General features: G+C 35.2%; 2 protein-coding genes across 2 annotated transcripts; both read right to left on the reverse strand.

Moving 5' to 3' along the window:
• Nucleotides 1-1,438: 1,438 nt before the first annotated feature.
• LOC110800896 (uncharacterized) lies at nt 1,439-5,122 on the reverse strand. Its single transcript, XM_056834364.1, has 5 exons — nt 4,993-5,122; nt 4,559-4,877; nt 3,717-4,151; nt 2,858-3,525; nt 1,439-2,736 (listed from the first exon to the last, which is right to left on the reverse strand). The coding sequence occupies exons 1-5, from the start codon at nt 5,120-5,122 to the stop codon at nt 1,439-1,441; spliced, it is 2,850 nt and encodes a 949-aa protein (XP_056690342.1).
• Nucleotides 5,123-5,537: 415 nt separating this feature from the next.
• LOC130466069 (uncharacterized) lies at nt 5,538-7,399 on the reverse strand. The gene is made up of 3 exons (XM_056834804.1): nt 7,306-7,399; nt 6,598-6,702; nt 5,538-6,325 (listed from the first exon to the last, which is right to left on the reverse strand). Exons 1-3 carry the CDS (start codon nt 7,349-7,351, stop codon nt 5,754-5,756), a joined length of 723 nt encoding a protein of 240 aa, XP_056690782.1. The 5' UTR covers nt 7,352-7,399; the 3' UTR covers nt 5,538-5,753.
• Between the last annotated feature and the right edge of the window lie 6,258 nt (nt 7,400-13,657).

Genomic DNA, 13,657 nt, shown 5'->3' on the forward strand with positions numbered 1-13,657 from the left:
ATATGTCTAAAATTTACTATATAAACTCTCTCGATTATAATCTAACTAGTTTTGAAGCCCGTGCGATGCACGGGTTTCGTTTTATTTGTTCTTTTTTAGTAACGGTTTTGTATTTATGTTATTAGGTTTTGTTACGGTGAATGAATGGTTTTTTTTTTTTTTGGAAGACAATCAGTAACTATTAACAATAATAATAATTAAGTTCATTTGAAAGATAAAAATGACACACATGCATTAAGTAGATCTAAATTCATTTTAACTTAATTTATTTCCTATGTTTGGTTTAGTGGCAATAGATTAAGTTAAAATAAATTTGTTCATAATTGAATGAATGGGTTAAAACCGTTAAATAAAATGGTGCATAATAACTGAGCAAAAGTGAACCTATTACGACAACTAAATAATTGAGCAAAAGTCTAGACTAAACTAAAGTACTTGTAATTTTTTTTAGTGTGATATACCCCCAAATCTCTGATTTTCACGCTTCACTTTGTTTCTCTCTCTTAAAAAAATCTTCAACCAATTCTCTCTCCAAGAAAACTTCAACTGCTTCACTCTCGTTTGCAGCGACGATCATCAACGTTAATCTTCATCAAGTTCCATTGATCTTCACCAAATACAGCAAATACCTTCCGAAGTTTTCAGAATATTATTTTATTTAGGTTTATTTCTAAAGGTACAATTTCAATTTTGGGTCTATTTTTCAATTTTGATTTTCTAATCTTATTGTTCTCGAGTAGTATTGTTTGATAATTCTCTATTCAGTAAAAAATATTCTTGAAATAAAATGATTATATGATCCGATTCTAAATTTTATGTTGTATTACTGAAGTTTTAAACTCTGTAATATCATGTTCTAATATTTTCCAATTATAATCACTTGAAGCTATTTGTGGATTTGTGGTTATAATATAGGAAGATCAAACGCGTTTTTAAGCTTAGAAATATTTAGGTGCTTTTTTAGATCTTAGGTGATGCATTGGCGAAATCTATCTATTCGTGCTTGTTTGATTGGCTTGTAGAACAATGAACAAATCTCTAGGTGTAGGCAACTGGAAAATCCATCAGCATTCTAGATATCTATGGCTTCGAATCATTTGAAGTATGTTCTTTTAATTCTTGTGTTTCTTTTATTCTCTCTTCATCTTCTATTTCACTTCTTTAGCTATTTTCAATATTCTTATTGTAGTTTTTCGTTTTGTTTGAGAGAAATAGCTTTGAGTAGTTCTGCATCAATTATGCAAATGAGAGACTGCAGCAGCACTTCAATCGTCATTTATTCAAATTAGAGCAGGAGGTTAGTTTGTTAGGAAAGTTTGAACATTCCAGACTATCATAAAACATCTTTAAAAAATTTCAGATATAAGTTCTACTAAGTTTAATTATGAGCAACATGGCCGATGGGCTAGCTAATTAGACTTAAGGTTTTTTTTTCTTTTTACAGGCTAGGCAAGTTTGAAAAAACTTCCTTGTAGACGATGTTCTTTGTGTGGTTTTTGTATTTCTCGTAGGTATCATTGATAAAGAACTTTAGGCCCTCTGGAGAAGTTGTTCTCGATGCTGCCACATAGAGTTGTCCATGGCTGAAAACAGGCTTCGGTAAGTATACTCCCACAAATGAAAGTGATTGTCCTTGGCTCTTGTTTATTGTCATTGCATAGCAAGGCTTCAAAGGGTATTGCCTTCTTTTTAAGATGAAGGGTAGTTTGCTGTCCTTTGATGTCATGACAATTCTGGGTATTAGGACCTTGTTTCCCTGTTTTGAACCCGTTATGATCCTTCCTTCTATTACAAACTTTCGGAGGTGGGTTATCATAAGCCGAGTCCTATTGCACAGGCCTTGTGGCGGGTTGATATTTCTAAGAAGCATGACCGGCATTCCTTCTTTCAGCTTTAGCTCATGGTGGGGTAAACCTGGTAACTTTAGGCTGTTCAAATATTCTGTTGGGTATGCATTGAACTGTGTGTCACATTCAGCTGAAGATAAGCATATTTCATCGCAGCTTGTGTAGGTCCTTTCCTCTTTGGGTAAGAGACCCATTATGTATTCATTTATGGTGTATGCGGTTTCATTTAAGGGTGTGAGTATAGCCCTTTCCCTTAAGTAGTTGTCGTCACTTTTCCTCTGTTGAAAATCTGGGTAAATTGTCTCCACGATCCCGTCAATTTCTGATATCTCCACTTCTGCTATATATTCACTTGGTATTTCAATCCATGTTCCTTCAGCTTTGTGGTCCTCAGATTGTGTTTCAAGCCTCCCGTCACCCATAGCTAAAATCCATTCATTGAACCTCTTGTTTTTATGGTAGTTCTCTACGTTTGTGTTCCCTTCTCGTACCCTCATGCTTTGTTTGAGAATGAACACATTGCATTCATTCCAAATGTAGGATCTGTTGATCGATGCTTGTACAATATCTTGTCTTCCTCCTTTTGGGATGATGGGTAATACCTGCCTAAAGTCTCCTCCAAGTAATACTACCTTCCCACCAAACAACTTAGATGATGATTCGCAGTTCTTGTCTCCCATTATATCCCTTAGAGTGCGATCAAGTGCTTCAAATGCAAACCTGTGGTCCATAGGGGCTTCGTCCCATATAATCAGTGATGTATGTCGGATTAGTTCAGCTAGTTGTGATTTGCGGCTGATGTTACACGTGGAATTTTCTAGGAGTTCAATTGGTATCTCAAATCTGCTATGTGTTGTTCTTCCTCCGGGCAGCAATAGGGCAGCAATACCTAAGATACAGTAAAATTAAAATATCTTATTATGTGATGCAATGAATTATGCTTTTTGTCAAATATTGGTAGGCAATGTAATTAGATAATAACATAACTCTAAGATAGATAGATGGCTGACCTGATGACGCAACATTTAGAACTATTTTGCGATCAACACGTAGCTTAGCGGTGATGGTGCAGTACAGGAATGTTTTTCCTGTCCCTCCATGGCCGTACACGAAAAATGTCTCCCCCGTGTCTTTTTCGACAGCTTGCACCACTCTGTTGTAAACATCTAATTGCTCTTTGTTTAGCCTTTTTATTCTATCGGACCAATCTGCTTGTAATTGTCTGGTGTCGTAGAGTCTTTCTTCTGCTATAAGCTTGTTTTCCATGCAATCTACTTCTGTGAGATCAGGTTGTGGCATATCTTTGAAATCAGACAACGACTTTCCAAATTTCATCAGGATTCTGTCGATTTCAATGAGGGTGTATGTCCTGATCTGATCTTCCGAGAGTATAAGATCTGGATGTTTGAATAACCTCCTTTTCTTCCGCTGTATGTCATCTGAAAGATCCTTGAAGCTGCTCTCCCATAAGCTTCGCATGTCAGTTACTTCGCAGAATAACAGTAGGGTTACAAAGAGTTCTCTAAGCTGTGATGGCATTGCCCATTGGTTTGCCTCTTTTATAGCATCGTGCCACTCTTTGTCATTGTTAAGTAGGCCCAACACATAGCACGCTTCCTTGTACGTAGGATGCACCTGACCATCCACTGTTCTAATATCTTGGAAGGATCCACTGCCCCTGACAATGTTGAGTATAAGGCGTAGGTAGTACCTTTCTCCTGCTGAAGGGTGCACGTATGCGATTCTGCCGATGCTTTTTCCAAGCTGTCTCTTCTCCCATGTCTTTTTCTTTTTTTATTTCCAAATTCATCGACCTGATTAGTTGTGGTCCAAACATATTATGTCGGAAATTCTGCATATGTCAGTGACCTTGCATGTTCGTCTACAACATTTATTTTCATCCATTCAGTGAGCATCGTGTCATTGACATCTTCTCTGTTTATGATAAAGTTCAAATTGTCATTATCTCTTATCACGACTGCTTGTTCTCCTTCTAAGTGAACTGGCAGACGTATGACCGCCAGACTTCTTTCCTGGATTTCAAACTCGAAAATTCTCCATGCGGCCTCGCAGGCTGAGATGTACCTACAGTCGAGGTAAGATTTGACCTCATCCATTTGGTCATCAGTGATAATCATGGTGGTCCTATCTGGTCCCTTACAGATGTATTTAAATAGGTATTTGATTGCACGTGTAGTGTTACACCATTCCACATTAATATGAGCGTCAAACATTATTAGTAGGCCTGGATTGTAGGGAACAACTGATCTGTTGTCCATGATATAGTCTCCTTTTTTAATGAACCTGGTAGTTCGTAGAAATCATGATCACATAATTAGCTAATGTGAAAGGTAGGAATCATTAAATTGCTAATACATTGAGCAAAGTGTGAACTACTCTTCTAAAATATTTAACAGTAGTAAGTGTACTCTATACTATGTACTGCGTAGTAAAATTGGACTATTATTTATTGAAAATAAAATGTAAAAGATGAACTATTATTTATTGAAAATTAAGTCTAAAAGATGAATCATCTTCAAGCTTGAATATTTAATGAACCTTTTACACGTTTGATTTTAGTATGTGGTAATGTACAAATCATTTATACTTAAGAATCTGTTACACGTTTTATTTTTATGATTTAAGTATGTAGCAATGTATATATCATTTATTATACTAAATAGATATATTGTATGTAAATATATATATACCTGTCATCCTCCCTTCTTCTGTATACAGGGTGACCATTGCTATCGATAGTAGTCTCTGAATTGAATTGTTTGGGGTAGTTTTTGCTGCATTTTTTATCCACCATGCAGGGGCAGTTCGGGTTAGCATTACCACAGGGGCCATGAACCATGTAACGTGAAACAACAACATATAATTCGGGGTTTGTTTCTTTGTCAGGGATCTCTGCTTGAATGATATTGTCTATAAATTGCGGACTGAGCTCTACTCCTTCTTCACTTAGCCATAGAAGTATATGGGCATGAGGTAAACCTCTCTTTTGGAACTCCACAGTGCAAACATCTGCATTATAAATTATTTAAGGTTAAAATAAAAAAATAGTTTCCAATAAACAACTGAAACGGAAGTTTTTAATAATACGTTAAGATAAATATCGATGAGTTAGTTTTACTTTTACCTGCCACATCAATACCGAAGTAATGGTCTTTTTTAAGACATCTCATGAGTTGTTTTAGCTTCAGTTTGAATACCCTTGCCATGATATCTGGCCGATCTTCTGGCTTTTGACCTTCAATTTCACTTAACATTTACTGAACCTCAGGCCACTTTGGATTTGCAGTGAATGTTATGAATAGATGTGGGCTCCCATACCATCTACAAATTTCCATGGCGCCTTGGTAATTTTGGTACATGTACCTTGGTCCTCCTGTGAATGATGCTGGTAAGACAATTCTTTTTCCAACTGCTGCCCCTGTTGTGTCTCCTTGTACCATTGCATCTCGTAGGTTGTTGTAAAGGTCGCACCTAAGTTGTTGTTGATGGTTTCGAATAAATGACAACCTTTCTTCTTCAATTGCGCGATAGCAGTCAACTATAAATTGCTGGAGTAGTCGAGCTGCCCGTAGGAGAGTCTGTCCTTCTGTTTTTCTGGTTTGCAACATGTATGCGTAATATTCTCTCATTGTCACACATTCCCTTTTGCCTCTTTTCGATCCTTTATTGTTGTCATATGGTATTCCAAGATGGTAGCTATCCTCACCATATGGGAACAACAGAGGGTACTGTAGAGCCATGAAGCTTGGGTGCAATTCGCTGATTCTTTTTAATCCTTCTGATTTGTGCTCAATAATTATATCCCTTCCATAAGTGTTGTGGCCAATATCTCCTACTATAAGAGCGGCTATCTCAGATGATGTGGGGATGTTGTATGCCTTGTTTTTATTGTCCCTTGTACCAAGTAGCCTGATTGACCATTTTGTCAAACATGTCCTTCAATTTGGAGAGTAACTCAGAATTTAACTCCGGGCTTTTGTTATGCTTGCAGACAGCTTCTGTTCTATTGCTTATCTCCGATGCAGTGTCATATATATATAGTTGTGCAAATGCTGGTCTTTTTTCGTCAACCGGGAGAAGAGACCCTATGAGATGATGATTTTGACCACTAACTCTGTAAACATATGGCCCAGAATTTGTGTTTACTGAAGCATCAATTTTGGCGCCCATTGAAGTAAGTGCAAAACATGAGTTGTACATACGGATTAGCTGTCTAAAGTTTGCAGCACTTCTGTCTCCCCTGTCTCCCGAGTAATTCAACAATTTTGCTAATAACTTTGGTGGTTCTTTGAATTTTGGCAGTTTTACTTTCCCGTCTTGACAGCACATGTTGAAAAAGGTCCTTTTTTTCGTGCTCTTTTTCTTGATTCTCTCTTCCCACCACATTATTGCACTGTAGTATGGACATTCCTCTTCAGGTGGGCCTAAACTCAAATATCCTTGATTATGTGTTGTTTCTGCACATAAGTTCAATTCATGCATATAATAGGTAAGTGTTTTGAAAATAGTGATGTAGTATACTTTTAATAGGTTGTTACTTGGTAATGGGTTTTGATTCTTGCTGTTTTAGTTAAGCCAAATTGTAGAAATTTTAATGATTTTTAATGTTATCAACGAAATGAATCAATTATGGATTATTAGATGTGAGATTGCTCAAATCGTGGTTTGGGATGTGGGTTTGATTAATGACTACAGTAAGCATAGAAAGAGATGTTAAGTTTTATAATACCTTGTACTGGTTGTAATTGTCTTTGTTCTCTTTTTTCATTAAGTATCATCCGACTTCTTTTCCTTCTTTCTCTCTGCAAGTCTGCGTTAGTGGGTTCTTGATTCACTGCGTAACAAAGATCAAGTATTCAGTCAAAAAGATTATGCTTCTAATGGGGGGGGGGGGATAATCAGCTGTGGACGGGTCCTTAGGAGAATATTAAATCTCTATGTTCATGCTTCATGTTATGTATTGTTCCGGCTGGTGATACATTTCGTGCTGCTGATCACTTTCGTGCTGCTGCAAGTGATCAGCTTGAGATATGGGCTGAACGAACAGGTTGGCGTTAACAGATGACAGTGCAAAATGGCCGTAAGAAGGTTCGTTCTGATTAGTTCTTTCGCAGGCGTTTTAAAGAGGGAAGGAAGTTGGATTTGATAGTGGTCTATGTGACACATCTGGACGTAAGCATTCTGCATATCTGCAAACTTCTTCTGTACATTTTTTTTATAATGGTTTTATTATAGGCTTTTTTTTTATGGCCTTAGGTTTTCATACTAATTACAGTCTCATGCAGGAATTGATAGGTTGTAAAAAGCTGTGGGTAAAGTAGTTTCTGGTGCTCCTAATGTAAGAAGCTTCTGAACTTTCCATATCAATAGAGTTACTATTAAATTTAATTTATATCACGGTAAGTGCCTAATGCAATAATATGGAATGTGTTGCTACCTTCCATTGCTTCTAATTGCATTTGTATTTCCTCATCGAGTATCATCCGTCTTCTTTTCCTTCTTTCTCTCTGCAATTCTGTGTTATTGGGTTCTTGATTAACCGCGTAACAAAGATCAGTTATTCAGTCAAAAAGATAAAGAGAAATAAAGAGTGTTTAAGGTTTACAATACCTTGCATTGCTTGTAATTGCCTTTGTTGTATTTCCTCATCGAGTATCATCCTTCTTCTTTTCCATCTTTCTCTCTGCAATTCGTGTTATTGGGTTCTTGATTAACTGCGTAACACAGATCAGTTATTCAGTCAAAAAGATTAATGAAAAATAAAGAGCGTTTAAGGTTTACAATACCTTGCTTTGCTTGTAATTGTCTCTGTTGTCTTTCCTCATCAAGTATCATTCGTCTTCTTTTCCTTCTTTCTCTCTGCAACTCTGTGTTATTTGGTTCTTGATTCACTGCTAACAAAGATTAGTTATTCTGTCAAAAAAATTGCAGAAAAATAAAGTGTTTAGGTTTACGATACATTGCATTGCTTGTAATGGCCTCTGTTGTCTTTCCACATCGAGTATCATCCGTCTTCTTTTCCTTATTTCTCTCTGCAGTTCTTGATCCATTGTCGCACAAGAGCTTTTGAAATTGAGAGATACAATTACTGTAATTACTCTGACAGGGGATTCTTATAGGATTCAAACTTTAAAATTATATAGGATTCTTATTCCTAAATTATATAGGATTCAAGTAGGATTCTTATTATATAGGATTCTTATTATATAGGATTCAGACTTTAAAATTATAATTCAAGTAGGATTCTTATTCCTAAATTATATAGGATTTTAATTCCTAAATTATAATTCAAGTAAGACTTTAATTCCTAAATAATAAAGCAGTTTTGTAGTTTACCTTTTAGATAATATTGTATTATTTGGATGTGTATGTTTATAGGAATCGGATTGACATCTCCTATGCTTGTACTAAATAGAAATTGAGCGTTTGATTGATTTTTGGTATCAGAGCCGGAACTCGCTGATAAGCAGGCAACCCTGCTGAGTTAAGTTCCTGGAAGGAGGAACAATTACAAGAAACTTGACGAAAGGAACTCGATCCTACCCATTCAAAGGAACAAGGCAGATATGACTTTTATTGTTGAATAGAAGTCAGTCAAGGTGTAACAGGCGATCTTCTAAGGTAAATATCTATTCCTTTAGACCTTCTTTGTGTGCATACATTAATTTATTGCGTGTTCCATGCATTGTTTCTAATGGAACTTCTGTTTTGTTTTGATTTAAAAAATAAATTGAAAAATCATTTATTAAATATAGATTTTAGATTTTTCAAATTCAATTTTAAATCAAAACAAAACAGAAGTTCCATTAGAAACAATGCAAGGAACACGCAATAAATTAATGTATGCACACAAAGAAGGTCTAAAGGAATAGATATTTACCTTAGAAGATCGCCTGTTACACCTTGACTGACTTCTATTCAACAATAAAAGTCAGATCTGCCTTGTTCCTTTGAATGGGTAGGATCGAGTTCCTTTCGTCAAGTTTCTTGTAATTGTTCCTCCTTCCAGGAACTTAACTCAGCAGGGTTGCCTGCTTATCAGCGAGTTCCGGCTCTGATACCAATTGTTATTTGGATGGAACACTACAACAGGGGGGGGGGTGAATTGTAATATGGAACTTGCTAGCCAATTTTTGCGGAATTATAAAGAACATAAGCAAGTAGAGAAACAATGCAAGAGAGATTTTACGAGGAAACTTTCCAGGGCCCAACTGGAAAGAAAACCTCGACCCACTAGGGATTTCAACTCAAACTCTTTTCACTATAGGGCAACAACTCAGTTACAATCCTATAAGAAACTTGGCCATTACTTGAGTTCCTCTACGAACTCAAGTTCCCAATAGTTGTTCCCTCAAACAACTACGCTCTCACTGACTTCCCTAGAAGTCTCTCTTGACTCTTAGACTTCACTCAAAGCCTCTCTGCTTCTCTCTCATAGACTTCACTCAAAGCCTACCTAAATACATATCAGGAACTCACTCACGTTCCTGCCCCATACACATCAGGAACTCACTCAAGTTCCAGCCCAAAACTTGATACAAGAATTCACTCAAACCCTTGACCAATTCCCCATTACAAGAGTTCACTCAACCCTTGACCAACTCTCAAAATATTGATGATTGATAATTGATTAGTATCCCTCTAGAATGTAGCACGTGAAAAACCAATGGGGAACATGTCACTCGTAGGAACTTGGAACTCGTAGGAACTGACTCAAAAATGTGGAATGAAAAACATATTCTTCTATAAAATTATTCCACAGCCAACCCTTATGGAATAACACAAGTCAGACTCTTTGGAATGAAGATATAAGCCTCTATTTATAGCGTGTACAAGACTTAACCATAATCCCACTAATTCCTCCACTAACAGTAAGTTTCCTAACTTCTAGGCACTTACCCATGATCAGTTAGTTGGGGAGAAACTTGGGGAGAAAGCAGTCAAAGTCTTGGGCACAACTTATACCACGTTTACAGTAAAACAGTTAGAGTAAAAATAGGAAATAAAAAGAAAATAAATACTTGGAGAAAAAGCAATGTTTTATCAAAACATAATCCAGGAGATATTTTTCCAAAACTCACTTTTTATTTATTTTCTTATGCAAAAATATTTTACTGAAAACCTTTTCATAAACGTGAAATAAATACATGAGATTTCGTTCGTGCAGGAACTTGCATTACAAGTTCCAACACTCACAAACTCATTATACGTATTTTAAATTTTGACTCTTTATTTTCCATAAGCAGGTAAGATAAAAATAAATAAAAGATGAAATTAAAATCAGAATCCTAATTAAAGTTGATTTAATTTAAAACTTATCTTTTATTTAAAACTAAATCTTATCCTAAAATAACTAGTGCATATTATCTAAAACTCTTAACCAAGTAGAGATTTATTAAGAAACAAAACTCTAAACAAATCCCTACAGATTACGATAATAATATGCAACATATTCACTGACTCTTAGATGCTTTTGACTCTAAGTTCCACGAGTTCCTTTTGACACCTTGTTCCATTACCTTTCACGCTACTACATACTTACATGAATCCTAGAAAATAAACTCTTATTTCCTGTCTTCATGTTCCATGCTGCTCCGCATGTTGGTTGTTCCACCTTTGGAACTTCTCGAACCATGTTCCCATCAGGAACTTATTTATGCCTGCTTGATCAGTTTCTCTGATTGTCCAAGTCTACATGCTTTGGCCTTCTCTTGTTCCTGCTCTGGAACTCCTGGTTTTCTTAGCATAGAAACTTAAACATTTATTAGTTAAGTTTGCCTGTCATCATCAAAACCCTGTGGGTCAACAAATTCCCCCTTTTTGGTGATGACAAACCAAGCAAAATTAATAGAGAAAATAAATCCAACATGCATAGAAATCTTAAAACAAAATATTTACAAGAGTTAAAAGAATATACATAGTTGTAACATACTTGAGAAAAGCAGATATTTGAGACTAGGAACTCAAAATATTTTGCCTTCAATGTTTGCCTTTCTTTTCCCCCTTTTAGCATCATCAAAAAGGTTTAGCTAATAGTATTAATTTAATCCCATCACAACACCATACTAACGAGAATGGTTAGTCAGAATCAGAGACAAAGCAAAATATCTCCCTCAATGTTGTACTGTTTAGACAATCATACTCAAGCGAATAGAATTCAAAGTGAAAAGAAATTATCATAAGCCAATGTTCCTTAGCAACAAGCAGAAAAGAAAGAAATAAGTTCACCCAAAAAAATAAAAATAAAAAATGCATATCTGTGGAACTCGGAGTTTTTAATTTTTAGGCAACAAAATATCCTACTTATTTTTCTCTGCCTAAGAAATATTATTTTATATGCTTCATGAATATATTGAATCTCATTTATATGAAGGCATATTGTATCTTGGTAGTAGTTGTTGTGTTGATTATTTTCTTAACAGTTACTACTAACAAGAAGGGACCCAAATCTGTTGGGTTCCCTCGACAAAGAAATTGGTACAGGAACAAACAAAGGTGCACATTAATATGTCAGAGTTCCTGTGAATCTAAGTTCTATATTGAGGAACTCGCTGGATCATTGTTGACCCACGAGTTATACTTAGGAACTCACGAAAGGTGCGACATTATAAAAATACATTACATCAGCTCCACACATCGGAACAAGGATCAAAATCCGAAGAGGAACTTTCGAATAAAGGAACTCATTTCAGCACCATTCCAAGGAACAGACAAAGGCTGCAATGAAAAGATCCTTAATGATACAGTTATGGTAAACATCTAATTTTTGAGATCTTTATATGCATACGCTATTTATTTAAACTCAAGTTCCTGACAACGTTTTATGAAAATTATTCAAATGTATTTTGAATTTGTTTAATCGATTTTGGATTTTCTCAAATATGTTTTTGTGAGACAAATTTCAGATTCTAAAACTGATTTTACATTCATGCATTATTCGCTTAATAAGAATGGTTCAAGGAACAAGACAAAGGAACAATGTATATATCCACCCTTGGAAGGTGGAACTTGGTTTCCCTGCGAAGGGAACTTTATTCTTTGGGCTGCATAATTTAATGTTATATCATTTATTGTCCAAAGAACGGGTTTTCCATGTATTATGAGTATATTGAATATTTATTATATGTATGCATGTTAAATCTTAGATCTAGCAGTTTAAAATAATCATTTTCTAAGATGCTACTACTAAAAAGAAAGGAACTGAAATTATGTCAGGTTCCCAAGACCATGAATTGTCTACAGGTCTGTTAGTATACAATTTTTGTATACTTTAATCTTCTAAATTATGCTACCTAAATATATTTACTACTAATGCATGATTTTGGAAGGTAGTAGAAGCAAAATTATTTTTACAGGTTTAGAACTCATGATTGAGTGTGTGTATGAAGTAAAGGAACAACATCAGAATTACACCAAGAAAAAATGAGTTGAAAATCCATTAGATTCGTTGGAACAGTGAAGAGGAACTCAGGCTCGGAACATTGGAACTTAAGATGTATACCAGTTCCAGTTCCACCTACGGGTAAGTTCCTTCCAAATATAATGGATCATATCAACGAATCAACTCACATGCACTATATAAGTGGAAGTCACTGAACATCTCAAAGGGACTCAATCATGTGAAATATTAGTAAGGTTTTGTTTTGGAATTTAATATTTATAAAATGCATAATGACAGGTTCCATTGATCAAAGGAATTCTTCTTAAGATCTAGTGGAACAATCAGCGAACTCAATGTTACAATAACTTGATAAATGGGACATGAAATATTTTATAGCAAATCTATGGTATCAAAGCTTTTCATGTACAAGTTCTTGATTCTTGTTAACCTAAGTTCCATGGAACAAAATATACGTTTCAATGGTTCTTTCATGAAGTAAATTTTCCAGGAACATTATATTTTGTTATTATGTTTGAGTATATATTTATTTTAGACTAACCTGTTAATCATAACTTTGCACAAAAGTAATACACTTGAGTGTTATTTTTCCCCAGATTACTCATATTAAAATAACTCAAGATGGAGAATGAAGACCATAGGAACATGTTCTAGCTTACTTGGAACATGAAAAATGAGGTGGCTTCAACTAAGGGGGAACACCTCGTTATATCTCGACAACGATTGTTCTATGAGAGAAAATTCACTATTATCGTTCGGTTGCTACCTACAATGGAAAACTTATAACTTTTGACAATTAAGGTAAGATTGGTTCCAAATGAAAAGTTGGTAAGTCAAGTTCCCGTTCTATTGTGAATTTTTTTGTCAGGTAATTAATGCACATTTGTTTAGAGTTTCCAAAATTATGTTTACTCAGATTATTTTAAAAATAAATTACATCATCAGTAATAACTAGAAATGTCATAGTTGAACGGAATCAAAGAGGGAACACATACTTTGTGGATCACAATTTTGTTCCTAACAATAACTTGATATTTCTAGGGGTTATTGAAGACGATCCAGAGTTTACAACAAACATAAAAATGTGTGTTGAAATAAGTGAATATATTACTTGTGATTGAAACTAACATGTCTATTCCCAGCAAACAGGTTAAAGTTTATTTCAACATTGAACTCGCAAGTTCCTGTAGAATTAATCGAGTTTCTAATGATAAAATATGTCACTATTAAAAGCAACAGTAGCCAACTACATAAGCTCATGTCGAAGAACTTCAAACTAAGGTTCAAGTTCCAATTCATGAAGCCAAAGATCTACTCGATCAATCAATATCGTGCAACAAGTTCCACTACTGCTCTAGTATTAGAGAAATTGTCAGTTTCATTCATCGAG

Source organism: Spinacia oleracea, chromosome 1, assembly GCF_020520425.1.
Source record: "Spinacia oleracea cultivar Varoflay chromosome 1, BTI_SOV_V1, whole genome shotgun sequence".
Taxonomy (NCBI): Eukaryota; Viridiplantae; Streptophyta; class Magnoliopsida; order Caryophyllales; family Amaranthaceae; genus Spinacia; species Spinacia oleracea.

Excerpts from the sequence above, each read along its gene's own strand:
- LOC110800896 (XM_056834364.1), bottom strand. The coding sequence starts at position 5,122 with ATGTTAAGTGAAATTGAAGGTCAAAAGCCAGAAGATCGGCCAGATATC. Across the intron at positions 3,526-3,716 it reads GTTGTAGACGAACATGCAAG|GGGCAGTGGATCCTTCCAAG; the intron begins GTCACTGACATA and ends CAACATTGTCAG. Across the intron at positions 2,737-2,857 it reads TCTAAATGTTGCGTCATCAG|GTATTGCTGCCCTATTGCTG; the intron begins GTCAGCCATCTA and ends ACTGTATCTTAG.
- LOC130466069 (XM_056834804.1), bottom strand. The coding sequence starts at position 7,351 with ATGATACTCGATGAGGAAATACAAATGCAATTAGAAGCAATGGAAG. Across the intron at positions 6,703-7,305 it reads GCAATTAGAAGCAATGGAAG|TGAATCAAGAACCCACTAAC; the intron begins GTAGCAACACAT and ends TTTGTTACGCAG. Across the intron at positions 6,326-6,597 it reads ACAATTACAACCAGTACAAG|AAACAACACATAATCAAGGA; the intron begins GTATTATAAAAC and ends ACTTATGTGCAG.